Source organism: Arachis duranensis, chromosome 9 (assembly GCF_000817695.3).
Source record: "Arachis duranensis cultivar V14167 chromosome 9, aradu.V14167.gnm2.J7QH, whole genome shotgun sequence".
Classification (NCBI taxonomy): Eukaryota; Viridiplantae; Streptophyta; class Magnoliopsida; order Fabales; family Fabaceae; genus Arachis; species Arachis duranensis.
The window spans coordinates 119,179,077-119,200,608 of NC_029780.3; the positions used below are offsets into that span (position 1 = coordinate 119,179,077).

Here is a 21,532-nt window from a genome sequence, read left to right on the forward strand (position 1 = left end):
GACGTCGTGTGGTATTTTCTAAGGAGGAGGTATTTTTCATCGAAGCTGCCTCACATACATACACAAAGACACACATTTCACACTTGAGACAGGCAAATCAAAAAAGAAGAAACATGAAACAAAAGGGAAAAAAATGTTTGCTGAAGAGAATGGTCTCAAAGAAGACCCATGACTTCCAACCATTTGTCAAGCATCAGAGTCGTTCCTTACTTCCCCAAATAAGGTTTTCATTTTTTCTTTTTTCTTTTTTTTCTTTCAACGTTTTTATTTTTATATTTTTTAGAATAACATAAAATATTTTATCGTAATTTCTTTAATTTTGTAACCTTCTTCATCAACAGATCTATAGCTGTGGCTGTTTGGGTTCATAAGATGCTTAGAAATCTGAAATTGATGGTGTGCCACACAAAAAATCAATGAAAAGACATGCATGAGACCAACTATAAGCTAATAGAATAAATCTAGCCATGGAACAAAAAAGGTCAGTCAATAATCTTGCATTTTTCTTAATGTTGTTGAAACTTATGGTTGAGTAGGACATAATTGAACTTTGTTAATTAGATGGAGTGAGTGAAGGATTGTTGATGATTTTTTTTTAATAGCTAATTGGTGTTAAAAATACATTCATAAAAATACTCATATCTCTTTAAAAAGAGTTACTTCATGATATTAATTGAACTTATTTAATAGGGTAAATATGTATGATGTCAATTTTTACTCAACTTAATCTCAAGTATGGTATATATTGTCCTATTTTATTCATCGAATAACTTGCATTCACTCATAGATTAGATTTTGTTTGTATGCTTACGGAGAAAATGATTGTGAAACTAATGTAAAAAATAAAGCAAATAGAATCTTAGGAAGACTATTTGTAGCTCAAATATGTTCATACCACATAGAAAATAATGTTAGCACTATGGTTAGGACAACAATAAAAAAAAAGGTGATTTTACTAGAATTAGTTTTACTAGAATTGAGTGAGAAAATTTATATTAAAAATTTGAATGCCTCTGGAGATAGTTGTGATAAATATAACATGTGCTTGTATAATAAGAAAACTGTCAGAGTTCTTTCTAAAAGTTTATTAATGAGAAGAATCAAATCTCCTTATTTATGAGTGAAGGGTGTTTTCTTATATGGTAACTGGGTTGATTTTAATAGTTAATTCATGTCTTCATAAAAAGTCCTAGAAATATCCTTGATTGTTTTCAAATTTAGCTTAAAAAAAATATAGAGTTGGTTTAAACTTACAAAATGGCTCAAATATGATGAAGTTAACATATATTAGCTCAAATAAGTAATACACATGTATATATACATTAAGTCAAGTTATGAGCCAACCGGTTAAATCAGTATTTATTCAAATTCCACTTACTAATATATGGATCCAATTTCTGAAACTATTAATGAGTTTAGTTCAAAGGAGCTCACGGAGGCAGTTCCATTAAATTAAACTTATGAGTTAGCCAAACTTGTTAGAATAAATGTGTTAAAGTAGTTTTATATTTTATAGTAGAGTAAAATATTTTTTACATATGTGAGTTGAATTTATACTTGAGATTAAAGTAGAAAAAAGAAGTTACAATATTCATAAATTTAGTGTGTTGTGTTGAATTTATACTTCTGATTAAAGTAAAGAATTTTCTATATATGTGATGCCTTGGTGTGATGGAGTAATTTATGCCGAGGAGGCATGAGTTCTTTGATAATTGGAATGTCAATAAAAGCATGGAACCATGAGTTAAGGTTAGGCATTGACTCTGCATCAATAAAGTTGATGGCCACAACTTCCTCAGCTATTCCAATCCAGTATGGAAGCCAGCCATAGCTATGTCTGCAAAGCCAATATTATCACCTCCAAAGAAGCGTTTTCCTTCAAGTCCAACCTCAAGCCTCTTCAGATTCTCTCGAGCTTCTTCTGCTGTCTTCTGTTGCTCTTCTCCTACCTTGGAAAATGCTGCCACAGCCGTTGAATTTATACTTGAGATTAAAGTAATTTTTTTATATATGTGAGTTGAATTTATACTGCAACTTCCGTAACCACCCTATTTTTTTCATTTTTCTAAATTTGAATTTTGAAATCGGACATATTAAAATTTGAAATTTAAGGTATAAAATTTAACATTTAGAGTAACGTCCAGGTATTTTAAAAAATTGAATGCTCATTAATGTGATAGCAAGTTTCTGTATTTGATATTGAATTAAATATGTACTGAATTAAATGTAATAAAATCTCGGGATATCTCAATTAATTTCACTCGATTTGTTTCTTGTAATTGTTCCTTTATAAAATCCATAACGGCCAGTCAGTTGTAAACCCTATTTGTTATCAACCAACCTTGTCGGCAGTACGTTTTACAATTTCAATGGCCACTGCAGAGAATGTCAATGCAGTTGCACCTGATTCGGTCTCAAATTCCAAGTAAATAAATTTACTTTTCATCAATTTCAATATTTACGTGACAGTAAATGTTTCTAATTTGGTTGCAGGTTTGAAGCTGACCCTTTTATGCGTATAAATGGTGTGGAATTTGTTGTAACGAGTGCAACCCCTACGCAGGACCCGACATCGCCGCAACTGCAGAATATTTCTATAGATGAGTTATTTCGTGCAATTGAAGTATGTTAGCCATTAGATTATATTAATCCAATAATCCAAAGGAATAAAATCATTTAAATAAGTCTCCACTCCCTACTTGATTAGCCATTAACGTAGACCTTGGTGCTGTTTATTTACAGGACTTGAGGAGAGATGTGAAGGAGCTAGGAGAACTAAAGAAGTTTATGGAAGAACTAACCAAGGCTTCTGGCAACATAGAGAGATCACTCAAGGTGATGGAGTTTAAGCTGTACCATAATGAAGATAAATGCAAAGACCATGATGAGTACAAAACAAACCTACCTCCCAAAGATTCAGTCAGCAACGTTGATTTTACTCAGCAAAGTGTAGACAGGAACCCAATAATGACACCAGTCGCTGATCCACCATTGAGAAAGAGGTTGAGATGTAGCCCCGCACAACTTGACAATGATGTCACCATTGATATCTCTGATGCTGAAGATGATGCCACTATATCAGATAAGCATGAATCGGGGATTGTCTCGGGCATCACAATCTTCACGACTTGACAGCATTAAAGGAAAGTGCATTGTCAACCCTCAACTTAGAACCAAGGCTAAGTCTACAGCTTTCCTTGCCAGCAATTACTACAGGACATTGCCGACTAAGGTAATGGAACCTTGGTTATTGAAACTTTGTCTTTTTTTTTTTTTACTTGCCAGCTTAACCTCAAACCTCATTGCATTATTTTTACCTAAAAATTGGATGGATTTCATATTCTAATGGTTATTTCACAGGTTGAATCCTCATTGACTCGAGGAAAATTGCTCACCTCCCCTTCTCCTAATATGCGAGTTGCTAAGATGACAAAGACAGGGGATGCCACATTATTTTCTGTTCCACGTCGACTTCCTGCTCAATCGGCTGGTGTGCCTTGCCTCCAAGGTGAGAGGTCACTGCCACCAGGGTCTAACTCTAACCAAATGGAGAAATCACGTTACTATAATGCAATGATTAAGGTGAAAATCATTGATTACTGGTTTTGAATGGTCATAATATGCCACTTTGACTTAATAAACCCTAAAATGGAGAAGTCTCTTTTTTTTAGGCTTTTAGGTGCAAATTCAGACCTTGTGCTAAAATGCAGCTAAAGTCTGTTCAACTTGAAGGATTAGCATATGCATTTTGTGCAAGCATTGAAGATCCAAGGTGAGTTCCCCTTTTTCAGCTCACACTTGTAGGATTATTATTGTTGAATTATCTTATATGAAACATCTGAATTTCAGTGAGACCATGATTAATGTGGATGACACGATAGTAACTAGGGAAGAACTTGCTTGTTTAGCTCCCGGAAGACCAATCTCGGACAAGGTACCTACACGGCTACAGAAGCTGTTTTTTGCACGTATATTTTTTTTTTTGCTATGAATATTTGTCTCCGGCCATAAATTGCTTTACTCTCATTTGTAGATAATCAAGCTTGTGGTAATGAAGGCCTCCTGGGACCAAGCAAATAAGACTTTTTGGATGCTTCCACCATCTTTTGCGGTAAATATCATGTTAACTTATATCACTTTTCTTTGAATTATGCGTAATTCATTAGAATGAGATCTCTTTAATCCTTTTAGGTGGAACATTTTATGGGACATTCACTGGATAAAATGATTGCTACCTATATATATCGCTTTATGCCTGTCGCACCAGATCTTAAATTTGTGAGTGCATGTAAATTCTTTAATGGATTAATTTATGCAAAACCTCATTAAATCTAAATTTACGAGTTTAATGTGAAACGATCTACACTTAACTATCTGCTGTAGATTTATGTGCCAATTAAGGAAGAAGGTGACCACTGGTATCTTATGGTCATTAGCTTATTGGATGAAAAATTATATCAGTTTGATTCTAATCTAAATGACGATCAAGTTGAGCCAAGACAAGAAATTATGAAATCTTTGGTGAGGTGTCCTTAATCTATTTCTTTATACACATGTAAAATAATATATGAACCTTAACAATGTTGTCATGAATATAATTTTCAGGCTTTAAAATTATCAGATATGGTAACTTCTGGTCATTACCTAAAAGGTGACATTCCTGAAAGAAAAGATTTCATGAACTTTGATGTGAAAGAGGCTAGAGGGGTGCCCAAATGTCCTCAAAGGTACACATAATTGGAATGAATCTTTTATATTCATCTTTAATTAAAGCGATCTTTTATTGACACTAACTATTTAATATTGCCACTGAACTTTTAGTCGCGACTCTGGTCTCTGGGTTCTTCAATGGTTGTCTATGAGAGAGAAGTTTAATCACACAGTGTCGGGCATTGTAAGTTAGCCAAAGATATATTGATTAATTATATGCATGCAGAGCATATTATTTAACTAATTATTCCATATTTGCAGCTAAATGAGCAATATATCCGTACATCCGTTGTGGTGGATCTTTTGTTGGGGATGTTCAATGACCACAAATATGAGTTTCAGAAGAAGAGCAATGAGTTCTGGGCTACGCTTTAGCGTGAACAGCATGGAGAGCAACATTTTTGCATATTTAGTTATTATTTTCAAAATTTGCTTTAATCTTCAATTGTGAACGAGATTAGTGACATTTATAATTTATTTGTTGAATTATTATTTTAAAGGAGAAAGTTTGTCTGGTCTGAAAACTTTGTTACATTATTATATGCGTAATAAATACAAAGATCAATAATATTTTACTATTTTTATTTTAGGAGTTTGTTGGAACATGTGTGTGAATTTACATGTGTGTGAGTTTGTTGTAACGTTATGCTCACCTATATTCATCATGTGTTCTTTGCCATTCTAAATTAAAAATGATTAGTTAAAGATTCACACATGATTTTTTTTATTCCAGCGTTCAGACACATGTCTCAACAAATACATAACCACACTATCATGCCATAGAAAGGATGCCTTTCATGCACATATTCCTCAATAAAATTCATACAAAAGTTAAGAAGAACAGAGAGTGATGTCCGTATTGAACCTTCTTCACAATTAACCCAACTGCACTTCTTTTACAATCTTTTATGCTTTAACTAATCATAATAAGACTCTTCTTGCTGAGTTTTGCATCTTACAATTACAAGATCACAAAACCGTCTCTTGTAAGCCATAACTCAAAATTTACTCATTATTGTAAATATACCAATCTTGTCTCAAATCTCACTTTTTTCATAGCAATTAAGCAAATAAGACCAAGTTCATCATAAAAATTCATACACAAAGTTCAATTACTCAAGTTTTATTCAAATATCACATAATAATAATTTATATAATACTAAATCGAGAACTCTTCACTAAGTTCCATGTCGACACTTGCATCAGAATCTCCTGCCCAAAACTCTTGTTCTTCATAATCTTCTTCAAGATCAGATGCCCAAAATTCCTGCAATATCAAATAAAATATTGATCAATCTCCAATCTTATTAATGAAAATTATATAATTAATATGTTGTGGTACGCAAATCATTAAACCAAATATTACCATTTCTGCATCTGCATCTAAACCTTTCTCAACATGGTTCCTATTTATGCCATAAGAAGTTGCATTGGTCTGCTGCTGAATGTTCTTTGCCAATGGACAAGATTTTTTATTGTGCCCTTCCATGCGACAAATACTACATCGTTGTGGTTTTCGTTTGATCTTCTCACCTGGACGACACTTAGACCTACAACTTTGTGGATTCTTAGGAAAAATACCATCTGAATCATCAGCTTGCGCACCAACTTGCTTTTCTTGTTCATCTTCAATCTTGAAATCTTCGATTAGGCTCATAACAGTATCTCGAACAAGGTGGAATCTCTCCTGCCTTCGACTAGCGATATAGGATAGCTGCCGACACCAATCCATCAAGCATCCATATTGACTCAATATTATAGACTCCCAAGTAACGCCACTTGAATCAAAAGTGCTTGTCTTGGCATTCTTCGACCATCTTGTCAACACAAGAGACTTTGGCAGTTCAAGGATGTTAAGAAACACCAGCACACAAACTATATGCTCACACGGAATTCCAAAAGAATCCATCCTTAAGCATGAACAATTAAATTTCGTCCTTTCATTATCCACAGACACCTCCCATGAACTATTTAGACTTCCATATTTAGATATTGTATAAAGTACAAATGAATCAAATGCCACATCTTGCACAACCTTCATTCTTGCAGCCCTAACAAGCATTGGTCGAAATATAAAAAATAACTCTCGTGTATAGAAATTTGATGCAGACCTTTCCAGAGGTTCTAATGCTGTTTTAAGTACCGGAAGACTAGATATGGAAACATAGTCAGCTTCAACCTCCTTATATCTTAGGTAGGTAAGACACCGCTTAAAATGCTTTATGAAATCAACCAAATTGTATTGAGATTTAACATATTTTGCAATAATAGAGTGCAAACCTTCGCATCGAGAAGTTGTCCTAAATCCTACAAAAAACTTGCCTCGAATATGTGCAGTGGCCCATATATGCCTTTTATCGTACATGTCAATAATCCAATTCTTTTCAGCTACACCAAACTCCTCAACCATTCCAAACCACTTCTGCTCAAACACACTAATCTCATAATCTCCTAGCATGCACTTCTTGAACATAGATGTAAATTTTGGGTTTCCAACATTACTTGTGGCGTTCCGAATGAGGTGCCAAGCACATAATCTATGATGGGCATTTGGAAATACCGTCTCAATTGCAAATCTCATTGATGGAGCACCATCTGTAATCACAGATACAGGTGCTTTTCCCTTCATGGCTGCCAATAGTTGCTGTAATAACCACACGTAGACCTCCTTACTCTCATCGGTAACTAGAGCACTTCCAAATACCACTGTTTGGTTGTGATGATTCACACCGGAAAACACTACTACAGGACATAAGTACTTGTTCTTCTTGTATGTCGCATCAAAGGCAAGCACATCTCCAAATACTTCATAATCTAATTGGCTTCTTCCATCACACCAAAATAGAGCTCGCAATACCCCTTTAGCATCAACTATGTGCTCATAATAGAGGCTTGTATCTTCAGCTTTCTGGTTTTTGAGGTATCGCAATGCCGCTCTAGCATCACCCAGGACATGACGCCTTCGCCTAGCAATCTCATTATACATATCCCTTAAGGTATAATTAACATTTTCATAACCACCTGCTTGATTAGCTAACATAGCATATATATGGCGTGTGCTAATGCTTGCATCTTTCATGTTGTTCATTTGACTAGCATCAGCTTCTGCCATTTTTCTATGTGTAGGAAGAAAACCAACTAACCTAGGATCAAGGCAATCATGATTGTGCGATTCAACAAACAAAGCCACATGCCATCTTCCAGTGTAAGCTACAAAACGAACTACAAACCTAGCCAGACAACCACAACGAGTCTCAGATTTTGGCTCCCTTTTTCTGTTTTCCATATTATAATATTTCTCTGGTCTAAATCCCTCACGAGAGCACACAAACAATTGCTTCACATATTCTCCTTTGCTATTTTTCCAAGTCTTACTTTTTCTAGCACCAAAACCAACAGATTTTGCATAATGGTTATAGAAATCAAATGCTATCTAAAGATTAGGAAAATGAAAGCATTCCATCTCATGAGCACCTATGTTCAGAAAATTAACCATGGCAATATTTTTAATATCTTCTATTCGATATAATTCATCCACCTCATGTGAAAAATCGTTCCCATCAAACATTTCTTGAAATTCATGTTCCCCTAAATCCTCAGAATTCACAGCTTCTTGTTCAATTTCATCTTGATACATTCCTTGAAATTCCTCTGTATCATCTAACTCTTCTATCATCTCATCAAAGAATACTCTTTCTTCCATTTTATCATCCACTTCAAGATCCTACTTAGCAATTAATTGCAACCGAAAAAACATAAAAAAATTGTATTCTAATAAATCAAAGTGCAGAGACCACTAACATGAAAATAATAGCACTGTTCTGGTTCTATATTTTTTTTAACTTATTAAATTCTAAAATAAGTAAAATAGAAGAAAGCGTTGAAAATGTAGAAAATAATTTTCCTTATGCTATCAAACTCAATATCTATTAAAAAAAACAAAAGGAAAAAGAAACATCAATGTTCAAGCAGAAAATATCGACAACTATGTACAATAAACGGATTTAAATTTATGAAAAAATGAACAGGGAACCATTAATACGGAAGGAAGAAGAAACTATGTGTAAAATACAATATTCATGCAATAGAGAAGACTTACCGGTCGTCGCACTTCTCTTGTGCCACTGTCGAAACCACCATTGATGCCTCCATTATCAAGTGCGTGCTCCATATGAACCCTAAGAGGTTTCAGATTTTCTGGTGTTTTGTTAAATTAGTCATTAATATAATTTTAATTGCCCAATAAAATAATAGGAATATGATGGTAAATGATTAATATTGGATTATTCTTGTAATAAATAAGAGATATAGTACTGATGTTATAATAATTGACTAAGGGTGTTTTTGCAAAAAAAAATACAACTATGTTAGACAAACATTAAGAAAGACTAACGTAAATGCCACCGCAGCTCAATAGAAACCCAACTTTCATTTTTGGCATTTTGTAGACGTGGTTATTCCTATTTGTTTCTAAGAACAATAAATGTGGCTTCTGGTTTCGACTCCTTCCATTTTTCCCATTGCTTTTATGTAATGGATTGAAAGCCTTTGATTTTCTTTGGAATAGGAGAACCCTTGCCTTTATGGATGAATTGGGTAAAATAGTAACCCCATTCCTACTGTTGTGGGAGAGAGGCACTACTCCGGGCCCGTCGAGAGAGGGGGTTCAATCCACTTGATGAATATCAAATTTCTCTCTTACTACATTACATAAATATTTAAGAATCCTATAGAAAATACTATTTGAAATATAAAAAAAGAAATACAATTTTGTGAAGATCATCTGTTAGTTTACATTTTCCTTTGCAATTTACCATGTTTTTCTTTAGTGCCCACCAAATGTTTGTGAAAATTCCACTTGGTAATTTTGAGTAGATTTTCACACCTTGGTTAGGAAATAAGTTCCTAGGATACTAGAGTCATAATATCTGACATTTAGTGACAACTCTTAGGTAGTTAGTTGACTCTTATTTCCATTGACGCTAGCTTTTTTCTGGGTTAATTGGTAAGTTAGCTAGGACTTATGGATCAAGGTCAATTATGCTTACTTGACTTACTTCTCGATGTAAAGGGTTGATGAAGCGAGATTGACTCCTTATAGTTGCCATAGTTGTTGTTATGACGATGATAGGATTCCTTAGTTCTCATTCCCAAGTCAAGGCTCTTTTATGCATTTATAGCATTTTCACTAGTTTTGACTTTATTTCCCTTTTTGATAGCGTTAATTTTCTTTTTTAGCGTTCTTTAGTTCTTTAATCTTTCGTTTCTTGATTCAAACCCCCCCTTTTTCCTCGCGACCTAGAATGTGAGATCCCCAAATTACAATTCCGAGAGAGACGACTCGAGGTTGAATGACTCTCGATTGATTTTTATTTGAATTGAACTTTGATTGATGGAATTTAATTGCCGGTTTGGACTATGCTACCGACGAAGTGATTCTTGTTTGGAGAAATTCTAAACTGGCACAAATGCCATTCGTCAAGTTTTTGGCGCCGTTGCCGGGGAAAATGCAAATGGTGCTATATTCTAGGTTGTTGTGAATATGTTAATAGTGTAAATAGACTTTTTGGTTGTTTGTTTGTTTGCTTTTGTTAGTAGGTTTTGTTTATAACCATTACCACAATTCACCCCCAAGAACCCCAAACACTTATTTTTCTAGTTGCCAATTTTATACACCATCACCTCATTACATACAAAATCAAAATTCTTACCCTCGTGAGCTTAATTGTCAACTCACCTCAAGTTTCATCTTCATGTATGGATCAATCCACACAAGAAGCACTTCAAGTGCTCATGCAAGAACAAAAGGAGTTCCAGAAGAAACAAGAGCAAGTTATGTCTACCTTAACAGAAACTCTTGACCAGTTAGCTTTATTGCATTCATCCCACAACCAAGAGATTCTAATAGATGAACGTGAGGAACCAAGCTCAAGTGAAAAGTGTGGAATGGAGAAAGAATTGCAAAATCAAGTAGAAGATGAGAATTTACAAAGTGAAGCACAAGAGGAGGTAATTGAAGAATTGTTGGAGAGTGATCAAGTGGATTCCATTATTCAAGATTTTTTTGTCCAACTTGGTCAATCCCTTCAATGACCTTCATGAATCTCCCTCCATTAAATTTGAAGAAGATGTTGATGTGAACCTTACACAACCTCCAATATTTGACTTGAGTGATGATAAGGAAGATTTAAAGGAGGTTGAGAAAGAACTGGATTACCAAGAAGCGAAGATGCATGTAAAAGAGCAAATTGAGTGGGTTGTAATCACACCAACAAGCTTCTTAGGCCCACATCAATATGCTATTCTAGAAACGGATCTTCAACTTCAAACCCTTCTTGGAATAGTAGATGGTGTAGAGAAAAATGTCAATTGGCAAGAAAATCAAAAGCTCATCAAAGAAGCCAATTCAACATTTCAAGTTCAAGTGTGGTGCAATATTCAATCAAGTGGATTTTGAGGGGTGTGCAAGTGTTCCAATGGTGATTCAAGAGGATGTTCATCCAAGTGCGAAAATAAAAATCAACAAGAGGATGAACAAGAGACTAGAGTATGAGATCCAGGCATTGGTTTAAAGAGTCAACAACCATGGATCCTAGTTACTTACTTGGGATTGCTAAAGAGTTTGAAACACTTCATTTGGGACCCCGGAGGTCAAATCAAGAGGAAACTTGGATGGCAATTCAAAGAGGAGTGGAAGCACAAGCCACCATAACACAAGCTTCACTCAAAAATGTCTAACTTAAGGACTTTAAACCAAAGTGCTAGGTAGGAGACACCCCACCATGGTAATATCTTTCTAAATCTTTCCTTCTTTTACCTTTTATTTCTTGAATAATTGATTTTCTTGCTTAGCTTGGTTAGTGCATTTTGATGATAGTTTAGTGTTTTTAGTAGAATAATGTGTCTTTGAGGTTTTAAAAATGTTTTGGGGCTTGAAAAGCTGTTTAGGATGTCATGTTTGGTACCTTAGAAGCATAAACTTTTGTTGCAAAAACAGAATTACACAGTTTGGCTAACACAGTTACATGTTGAGCAACTTTTTTTCATTCATGCAAATATTACACATATGAACTCAATCGCATCATTACTCAACATTGAGATCAAAGTTTGCAAAATATCACTAGTAAGAACAACAGCATTACAGAAACAACTACAAACAATAATTTGATCATAAACTTTTGACTCCTAACATCCGATTCTAATTTTTCCAGCCTCCAACCTTCTGTCATCTTCTACTCATCATTATAGTTAAGACTTTCTGATTTTGCCGGCACAGCCTCTTGCCCAACATCTGCCCAAACAAATAAATCACACCATCTTTTACCAATTGTCTGCAATCAACGAATGTTTCAATAACCAAATTAGAAGTTGGGGAAGGAATGAAAAATCAGGAAAAACCAACAATTACAGCTAACATTATAATTTGGGCATCCAAAAAAGGGCTTATTTGGGTTGGAATATGTCCCAGACCACCGGAGCACAGGTCGGCAGCCACAACCACACCATTCTGGTACACGCGTAACCTTGCTACGATTTTGGGTCTTCGCCCTGTATCCATTACTTGTTGACCGTATCGAGCTCCCACTGGCTTGCCCTTCACCTCCAAACATTGCTTCAGAGCTTCAATGGTGGACCAGAATTATGGGACGAAGGAGAGAAGAAGAGATACTAGTTATTATAACGATTCTTAGCTTTTAGGGTTTTAATGGGACCAGAGACCACATTGGGTACAAAATTCATATTTGCCACATCAGCTAGCCGTTGCTGGCTCCAGCGTGGCATTGGAGGTGCCAGATCATCCCTCCATTTGCTGATTTGGCGCCGGAAAGGGTTGCAGGGCAACTATGGGTCCTGGAGCTGAATGTGAGGGATGTTGTTAGGGAATTTTGAAAGTAAAGGACAAGTATGGGTAACTCGCCCAATCTCAGGGACCACTTTAGGGTTTTAGTCGTCCAGTTTCCAAAAGCTCACTGCCATGTGGACTCCGTAACGGACAGGTTAGCTCCACGTTTGCCAGGTCAGAGTTTTCCGACCGGTCCAATGACCTGAATTCAACGGAAGGGTTAATATGTCCACGTTTTATAAGGATTAGGGACATGAATGTATTTTCCGTTCCTTGAGGACGAAAATGTCCAAAAAAAAAATCAAGGACCTATTTGTCCTTTACTCAATTTTAAATACTTTACTTTAATAAATACATAACAAATACATTGAGAATCTAAATTTTACATTAATTTTTTATAAATGCTTTTTTTAATTTATAATTTTATCGTGTCTTAAAAATACATATTAGCTAAACCCTTATTTTAATAACTAATTTTGATTTTGGGGGTTGATTAACGTCTTGCTGGCCAGTTGGAGAAAAAGATGCCATCCTCATCCCCCGTTATTTAATGCGATAGATTGCGACAGAAAAGTGGAACTAACGGCGTTTGCTTTGTCAATTTAATGTTAAATACTCAAATCGATTTCCTCCTTGTTCTTACCTTCTTTAAACACGAAGCTGCTTTAGAAGTATTTTAACTACATCTGTGCCGTTGACCAAAGCCACATTTTACGGTCAAATTAATTGGACATTCAAAAATTTGACTTCTAATAAGATGTGGAAACCAAAAGTAAAAAAAAGCATGTGAGCAACACTCTGTTCATTCATCTACCTTAAAACTTTAATTGCTTCGACGACAATCAACACTACCACAACCAACAATTCCGCATGGTGCCTTGTGTTCCAAGAATCCCAGGTCTGAAATTCAACACTGGCAAAATGACACACACTCTAGCACTGCAACTATACATTAAATTTAAAACATCCACTTCCAAAAAACAATTAAACAAAGAATGCATGACATGGATAATCACAATGCAAATGGCCTCAAGTTCACAATAAAACTCTCAGGGACAAAGACTCCTACTTATACAATTTGTTTACAACAGTCATCAGCAACATCGACAGGTTACGACATCCAGACACGTGTACGGTCTTGACTTTTCCTCTGTCTCCTGAGGTGTCGGGAGCCGCTCCATGTTGTATACGCTGCTACTTCCGCAGCAGAAATTGTATACATTTCTAGATACTCCTTTACTAAATGGATGCACTCTTTCAGGAATTCCCCTGCAAATGAATTGATGAATGGTGTGCTTAAGAGAGATATCCCAAGAAACATAAACCACCAACATACAATTATTAAAACAACTAAACGCCAAGATTCGATCTATTGAAAATACTAAGTAATGGAAAAACAAGGGACTATAGCTAATCTAACCTTAGATAAGGAATCCGTCTTCTCCTTACAAGTTCATAAGTAGTCTGATTTGTCAAAATAAGATAACTGCAGGGAAATCAAAACATCAGTGATTGTTATAGTCTTTAACCTGGATGCTCAACTAAACAGTGAACATGATGGAGACATTGAACCATAAAGTAAAAGTAAACCTAGAGCTTGCATTTGTTTCAACTTTGTAAAGAGTAATACTGTAATAGAGCAATACATGTAAAGGAAGATAGTAACACGACATTCACTTAGCATAGTCTATATATAATTATATATATGTATGCTGTAACATACATACATAGACTATTCTAAGTGATTGCAGCGCTACTATCTTCCTTATGTACTGCACTATTACTCCTTACAAACTATTTCTTTAAGTAAGGAAAATATATCACTTTTTTATTTTAATTAAAAAAAATCAAATAATTAATCACAATCTTAGAAGAACTTATTCCCAATATTTTAGCAGAAGCTACAGGAATAGCTTCTCGGATATAAAAATTTAGTCTTAGCTCTTTCAAATATATAAAAAATTTACAAGTTAGAGAGTCACATAGTTTTAGTCTTCATTTTGTAGAGTTAAAGATATTAAACCAAAATGAGAAGTGAGAACCACATGCAGTCATATTAAACTGGTGCACTGAAAGCAAACAGAAGCCGATGTCCCATCCCTCCACGTGAAGATCAGATGCAAAAGACATCAGAAACAATTAACTATTCAACATAAAAGAGCATGGCACTTTAGAAACAGTAAGTATACATGAAGATCTAAACAAATGCAACCAATGCAAAATACAGAACTAGAAAGACAAATATTTACCTATGAAATAGAAGTAGCAGAAGTAGAAAGATAAGAGAGATTGACAAAGTGATCAACAGTACTATCATGATTGCATCCCGCCACCTGACAGCATCATAAAATCATGCTCTAATTTCAGATATAAAGGGAAAAAAATGTAGATTGCACGAGCATTGTGCTTCCTTCCGTTTGGTTTTTTGCTACTTTCTTTCTTTTTTGTGTGTGTGTTTTGGGGTGAGATGGAATCTGCATAGATAATACGTGACCCGCCCACCTCACAGTCACAAAGATTGGGCTGTCACTTACATTCTTGCTTTCCCTCTTGAACAATTTAACCAACAACAATTATTTATCATCTTCATTTTAACGAGAGTCTGTATCAGTATAAAAAAATATTACTACTAAATAAATCAGATATCATACCAAGCACTTTTAATGTGATCCTTCAAGTATGAAATATATAAGATGCCAGTCCAGAGGCTCAACGCTGTCTCTTCACAAAGGTACCACCTAAAGTATTTAGACATTAAGGAGAAGGATTCATAACAAGGAAAATATAGTTACAATACTTTAACACATATATACATAAAACAACTTAATAGAAGTAACTCCTTTGCATCATGATCACATATCATTTATAACATAGAGAGCACAGCCTTAATATTCTCAAGATAGATAGTATCTTAAAGGGTAAAGTATACTTTTTGTCCTTAAAGTTTGTCAAAAGTTTCAAACATACCCCTAACTTTATTTTGTTTCAAGTTTGTCTCAAAAGTTTTCGATTTGCATTAATTATATCCCTATTAGTTAAATTTTCAAGAAGTTTAAGACTAATCCACTAATCCAGTAGTAACCACATCTCTTGCATTCAAGTAAAATTGATTGCTTAAGGAAATATTATTTTAATCCAATTAGTAGTACATATAACTCAATCTGGAGAAGAAAGCACCTATATTTCAAAATAAATAAATAAATAACGTGACAATGAAATGCTTAAGTTCACTATAGATTTCCAAATTCATCCAACACATTTCTTACTGGTCTCTCTCATAATCAGCATTAAAAAATGATTAACAAGTACATGTTGCAGCTTCATTATTGTAACAAATGCCATGACTATGAAACAGAACAAATCAACGGCACTTTACTGAAAATTTTTAGTGATTCCATTTCCAGGTCAATGATTCTTCAACTAAATATCCTTACTGATATAAATACTAATATCAATAAGCTAAAGATTTGTTAATTGTGGAAGTTCTTATCTCCATACTAGCTAGCTCAAATTAAGTGTACAATAGAAGAGCTTCAATAACGGCATGCAAATGATGAAATTACATATAATTGACTCACCAAAATCGACAATGATTGCCCTGCCCAATGCAGTTACCAAGCCAAACACAATGATGATCAAACTGAAGAACACACTTGTCACAATCATGACAGTGCTTTGATCGTGGAGGCTGGATAATGGTCATGAAAGGGAAAAAAAATATGATTGAACATCAAATTGAGTGTTACATTATTGGAACAAAAGAAAGCAACTGCAAGAGGTGAACAGTTTCTATGCAACGTAGGAAGTCCTCATGCGCAAAAAGTGATATATAAATCAAATAAAACCATTTTATATAGTGCAGCTAAGTCCACCTTTTTTCATTTGTAATGAAAAATTTGTTTACTCATTTTTGTTTTTTTGGAGCATACATTCCAGCAATGCAATAACACAAGTATTTACATAAGGTACCTTCATTTAATATGTCGTAATACATACTATATATCATTACCTGTTCCACGTTGCAGTAGCTGCATGTCCATGTTCTGCAAGACAGAGAAAACCCTAAATAATTTTGAAAACTTAATTAATAGAGCATAAAATTAAAGATTATCTAGCCAGCCCTATCTACCTGATTGTTGTTCCCATAGGATACAAGTCTGCCACTAACTTTGACCAAGTTGGTGTATTATTTCCTGAAATATTTTTTCCTGCCTGAGTTCCCTCAACAGCAACAACGAAACTCCCATTTTTGCTTGAAGCCGGTAAACTTTGCTTAAACATGACAAAATTGACAATAATAGTTAGGTGAGATCAAATACATCAATTTTCTTCGTATGTCACTACATAATAAACCTTTGAAGAGGATGAAAACAATGATAAATTACTTTGAGGCTTCTGATGTCTTTCTGTATAGGACATTTCTCTCAGTAACAGTCATCATGGCATCAAGGACATAGCTGTACACACAAATGTAGCATATGCAAAAACAAAGAAGATCAGGAAGATATAAATATAAATATAAATATAAATATCACGTTTACACATCATAATCCACATCCGCTCCATCCAACGGAAGAAAATAGTTGTGATGTTTACCCCGGAGAAGAAATAGATGTAACAAAGTATTGTATTAAAGTAACAAAGAACAGCAGCAAGTAACAAGCAGTGTACCTGACAGAAAAACCAAAAAAAGAAGAATAATAATCATAAAATAAAAAATTGGAAAAAATAAAGACACCTCAAAAGTACATCAAAGCACAGAAACAGACATTCATGCAAAACAATACGTAAATCTAGAAAATTATTAACTTCTACTAATTATTCAGACTTCCAGCACACTTCTCATATTAATTGATGGAAGTGCAGAAGGAATCTGTTGCTATCCATCGGCCATATTAGCATTAGAAAAGATGTATCAAGAACAGTCACAACTAAATGCTTATTAAATGGGAAAATACTATTTGCCTCAATGATTTGCCAAAAACTCAATCTTTACAAATTCTAACACCAATTTTAACTGCTATGCATCTTGGGACAAAGTATAATGCCAAGTAGTCTATCCAAAAAAAAAAAAAAGGGAAGTATAAGGCCTAGTAGTCCTTCTCAAATTGGAACATTTGTTGGAAGCAAACAAAGAACCATTGATAGAGGCACTACATTTACTGAAAAGCATCCTCGCTTGCTAGCTAGATATTAAATAGCCTCAAACAATGGTAGGTCCCTGCCAAAAATGTCTTAATAGCTAATTCTCAGCCTCATATTTCTATGCATCCTTTGCTTAATTTTGCCCCCTTTCAAATCTAAAGTATAGAATACTTCCATAATAATATAATATCCATATAAATTCATTAACCCAAATGCACATTTATCACTTTGCTTCACTTTGCCAGTCACAAACTCTCACTATGTGCAACTCATCAGCAAAGCTATCCTCTCTTTCAAAGGTATCTCACTCTATTTCATTTCATTAGATGGTCTATTGAACAAATCGTCAAGTACAAATAATGTTCCACTAAACCCATTAATGTTCCACTAAGTTGAAGCTTCAGTATGGTAAAAAAAAAGATGCAAAAAATAGAATACAGTGACTTAAAAGTGGGAAAAAAAACATACATCGGTTCCTTCTTAGTCTTTTCTATCAAATCTCCATCAATTAAGAAGAGAACGCCAATATAAACCAAATGGACAGTCACCAAGACCAACTTCACGCACAGTGCAGACCTCCGAGCTGAAATTCAGTGACAAAATTCCAAAATGCACAAATAAATAAAAAAAATTGCATAATTTTTGTTAGGAAGACACATAAATGAAAGCCAGAACAGTTCGGCAACAGCATTCACCATTCAGCACGCAAATTCAGATAAAACAAAAACTAAGCTAATTTAAACAAAAAAGAAAAAGGAATTGCAGCAAACGCACCAGGGTCAATGAGGCATGGAAAGAATCTGAGGCAGCGATCCATGGGTTGATCCCAAGGGGAACGCATAGGGCGGCATATACCAACGATCGTCATGAGACTAAATTAAGAGCAGAGCCATGTGAGAATGAAGCGATTCGCATCAGAGAGTGCTGGTTCGATCTTCGGTGTTGTTTGATTCCAGGGGAAAAAAATTTCTTGGTAAGAACCGAACATTCCCGAGAAAAGCAAAAGAGAGAAAATGGATAGTAGCAGTAAGAAGTGATTTTGGATGTCGGATTTCAATCTTAAATTTTTTATTTATGTTTTTTTATATTACATAGGTGTATGATGTATATCCAAGGTTGCGAACCGGACTAGTCAATAAACCGGTAAAGTTACTAGTTCAATGGTTTACTGGTTCGACCAAAGTTTAACAGGGGTTCAACTGGTTTACTTAAACATAAATAAAATTATTAAAAAACCTATATATAATTTTAAATATATAAATTTAATAATTTCTAACTTAATAAAATTCAAAATTTCACAATTTCACATCATAAATTATTCATAATTTAATATTAGAAGCTCACATACAACTTCAAACATCAAAATTCGTAACTAAAAACAACCAAAACACACAGTGAAAAACACATAATGTTCTACTTTTAAAAGAAACATTAACAAACAAGTTTTCAACTAATCAAAGACACAACTCATCAGATTTTCCTTATCACAGCAAAATATTGCCAAGCTGGATCAGATTTTTTTCGAGAAGAACCAGTTTGGGATTCTTAAACAGCATTGACAGCATTGTCTTGTGGCGGTTGATCACTTTATGATTGTTCCATCTTTAATATACAACAAAAACAACCATAAAAAAAAGTTAATTCAGCAAACAAATTTGACAGAATCATGAACAAAATTAACTCAAGCAAACAAAATTAACTCAGCAAATAAAATGATTCTAAGTCACAGCAAACAAAATTTAAAATCCAACTAACAAAAATCATGAACAAAATTAAGTAATTAACCAAACTAAATGATTCCTACTTCCTAGTCACAGAAAATAAGATATTCAGAACCAAAAATCATGAACAAATCAGAAATTTCAGAACCAGTAATCACAAGAATGAACAGCAAAAACTCAGGCTAGAATACACAAATAAATACTACAAAATTATTCCAAGTCACAGCAAACAAAATTCAAAATTCAGCTAACAAAAATCATGGACAAAATTAAGTAATTAACCAAAATAAATGATTCCTAGTCACAGAAGATAATATATTCAGAACCAAAAATCATGAACAAATCAGAAATTTCAGAACCAGTAATCACAAGAATGAACAGCGCAAAACTCAGGCTAGAATACACAAATAAATAAATAAATCCTACAAAATGGAGAAAAAGGAGAATACCTACCTGAAGCACGAACAGAATGAACAGAGATGTCAGCGGCGAGGGAAGGTTCCAGCTATCGGATGAAGGCAGAACGAACACAGATGAGGCGGCGAGGGAAGCACGAAGAAGTGCTTGACAGTGACGGAGGCACGGCGAACACGAAGAGAGCGCTCTCGAACAGAGGAGACGACGTCAAGCCCCTGCGACGGCACCGAGCTTCCAGACGCGATGTCTGTACATGCGACGGGGATTCGGGGTTGAGGTGGTTGCGGTGGTTGACGTGGCTGTGGGGCTGCGGTGGCTGTGGCCGGCGGAGCTGGGTCAGTGGGTGGGTAGGGATTGAGGAGTTGATTTTTTCTTCCAATTTCAGAGAGGAATGGGAGCGTTGGGGCATTGGCGACTTGGGGTAATGGGTAGTTGATTTAGGGGTTTTTTTGTATGTAAAACGGTGGCGTTTTGAAATTTGTAGCCAAACTGGAAACTTTCTAAAAAACCGGTCGGTTCAATCGGTTCATCGGTTAATTACCGGTTCAACCGTTTCTCTAACCATTTTTTGCAAATAGGTTTATATGGTCAATCGAACCGGTTTGATAACCAATTTTTCGATTAATCCGATTGAACCAGATGATCCGGTTCGATTTTTAGAACAATATGTATAGCAATCTTGTGTTGAAAGGGAATTGGGGAAAGAGAGAGAGAGTGCGCAGTGCGCATATTTTGGGAAACTTAGCGTTGTGTTCTGTCTTCCACTCTATAGCAGCGAAGGCAAGGTGAGATTGATGAGTGAGACTGTTAGTTCAATTTTTCTTTTCTTCTCTTTTTTTCCTTTTTCGCATTGTCATTGTTATGACTGACGGAATTAATTCAAGTGAGTTAACCCCTATGTCCAAATCATTCATGATTCAACTATCCCCCTATCTTGGAGCAGGTTAAGTATCCGTGGACAACTTCTTTAATTGTTGAGGTAAATAACTAAATATTAATTCAATATTTGAAAGATTTTAGTGTTAACAAAATTATATCAGAATAATATTATTGATAAAATAGTTTTTGAAGAATTTTAAAATTTGACAAGTGTATTTTTAGACTTGTCGAATCATTTTCTGTACGAGAAGAATACTAAATTGACTATCGAATTTTGATGATATGACATATCAAATAGCTAATTTTAATTTAAAAATTAAAAACTCTTAATTCTTTTGCCTGGTTTTTACTAAGCAGAAAAATGTGCATCCACCTCTTCTCTCACTATTGTCTGCCACTGACCTCCACTTTCACCTCCAAGCTCCTCCCCTCTCACTCTTAAGATCACTGTAGAACTGTCATCGCGTGCCTAAGACCAGTCCGAAGAGAATGTCGTCGTCACGTGTTTGACCTATTCCGAGGAGAACACCGTCTTCACGCACCTGACCTAACCAAGGAGAACATCGTTGTCACTCCTGACCCAGCCCGAGGAGAACGCCATCTTCATGCGCCTAAACATAATCATCAGAGGCAAAATCGTTGTGTCAAAGGCAGAAGTGTCACCTTCTTCGTCCCGTCAATGGATAATCATCTTCATCATCGTCCAGCAAGATCATCAGAGGTAGAATCGTCTTTGTTGTAGTCCAGCCTTCTTTACTGCCTTTAACAAGATTGTTCTTCATTGTCGTCGTCAACCTTTTTTCTTTTGCCGCTATTC

General features: G+C 35.0%; 3 protein-coding genes across 6 annotated transcripts; all 3 read right to left on the minus strand.

The window, feature by feature from the left end:
* Nucleotides 1-5,796: 5,796 nt before the first annotated feature.
* On the minus strand, nt 5,797-6,848 carry LOC110275791 (uncharacterized). Its single transcript, XM_021132060.2, has 2 exons — nt 6,077-6,848; nt 5,797-5,977 (listed from the first exon to the last, which is right to left on the minus strand). Exons 1-2 carry the CDS (start codon nt 6,770-6,772, stop codon nt 5,870-5,872), a joined length of 804 nt encoding a protein of 267 aa, XP_020987719.2. The 5' UTR covers nt 6,773-6,848; the 3' UTR covers nt 5,797-5,869.
* Nucleotides 6,835-8,887, minus strand: LOC107467991 (protein FAR1-RELATED SEQUENCE 5-like). The gene is made up of 3 exons (XM_052254444.1): nt 8,810-8,887; nt 6,991-8,090; nt 6,835-6,899 (listed from the first exon to the last, which is right to left on the minus strand). Exons 1-3 carry the CDS (start codon nt 8,860-8,862, stop codon nt 6,835-6,837), a joined length of 1,218 nt encoding a protein of 405 aa, XP_052110404.1. The 5' UTR covers nt 8,863-8,887.
* Nucleotides 8,888-13,326: 4,439 nt separating this feature from the next.
* Nucleotides 13,327-20,272, minus strand: LOC107468013 (protein S-acyltransferase 10). 4 transcript variants are annotated; one of them, XM_016087257.3, is made up of 12 exons: nt 19,873-20,272; nt 18,473-18,632; nt 18,167-18,281; nt 17,150-17,224; nt 16,939-17,010; nt 16,683-16,820; nt 16,563-16,596; nt 16,132-16,241; nt 15,205-15,291; nt 14,803-14,886; nt 13,974-14,039; nt 13,327-13,822 (listed from the first exon to the last, which is right to left on the minus strand). In XM_016087257.3, exons 2-12 carry the CDS (start codon nt 18,564-18,566, stop codon nt 13,648-13,650), a joined length of 1,050 nt encoding a protein of 349 aa, XP_015942743.1. In that variant the 5' UTR covers nt 18,567-18,632; nt 19,873-20,272; the 3' UTR covers nt 13,327-13,647. The 4 variants fall into 4 exon arrangements, with proteins under 4 accessions (XP_015942743.1, XP_015942742.1, XP_052110080.1 ...); XM_016087256.3 differs by having other exon boundaries at nt 18,473-19,300; XM_052254120.1 differs by having other exon boundaries at nt 19,869-20,272.
* Between the last annotated feature and the right edge of the window lie 1,260 nt (nt 20,273-21,532).

What these genes read in the sequence shown, in the direction of transcription:
- LOC107467991 (XM_052254444.1), bottom strand. Translation starts at nt 8,862, where the DNA reads ATGGAGGCATCAATGGTGGTTTCGACAGTGGCACAAGAGAAGTGCGAC. An exon ending in CAAGAGAAGTGCGACGACCG is followed by an intron (nt 8,091 to 8,809) that starts GTAAGTCTTCTC and finishes TTTTGGTGCTAG; the next exon opens with AAAAAGTAAGACTTGGAAAA. An exon ending in GACAACTTCTCGATGCGAAG is followed by an intron (nt 6,900 to 6,990) that starts GTTTGCACTCTA and finishes TACCTACCTAAG; the next exon opens with ATATAAGGAGGTTGAAGCTG.
- LOC110275791 (XM_021132060.2), bottom strand. Translation starts at nt 6,772, where the DNA reads ATGCTTGTTAGGGCTGCAAGAATGAAGGTTGTGCAAGATGTGGCATTT. An exon ending in TAGATGCAGATGCAGAAATG is followed by an intron (nt 5,978 to 6,076) that starts GTAATATTTGGT and finishes TTGATATTGCAG; the next exon opens with GAATTTTGGGCATCTGATCT.
- LOC107468013 (XM_016087257.3), bottom strand. Translation starts at nt 18,566, where the DNA reads ATGACGATCGTTGGTATATGCCGCCCTATGCGTTCCCCTTGGGATCAA. An exon ending in AAGACTAAGAAGGAACCGAT is followed by an intron (nt 17,225 to 18,166) that starts GTATGTTTTTTT and finishes TTTTTCTGTCAG; the next exon opens with GTACACTGCTTGTTACTTGC. An exon ending in AGACGGATTCCTTATCTAAG is followed by an intron (nt 13,823 to 13,973) that starts GTTAGATTAGCT and finishes ATTCATTTGCAG; the next exon opens with GGGAATTCCTGAAAGAGTGC.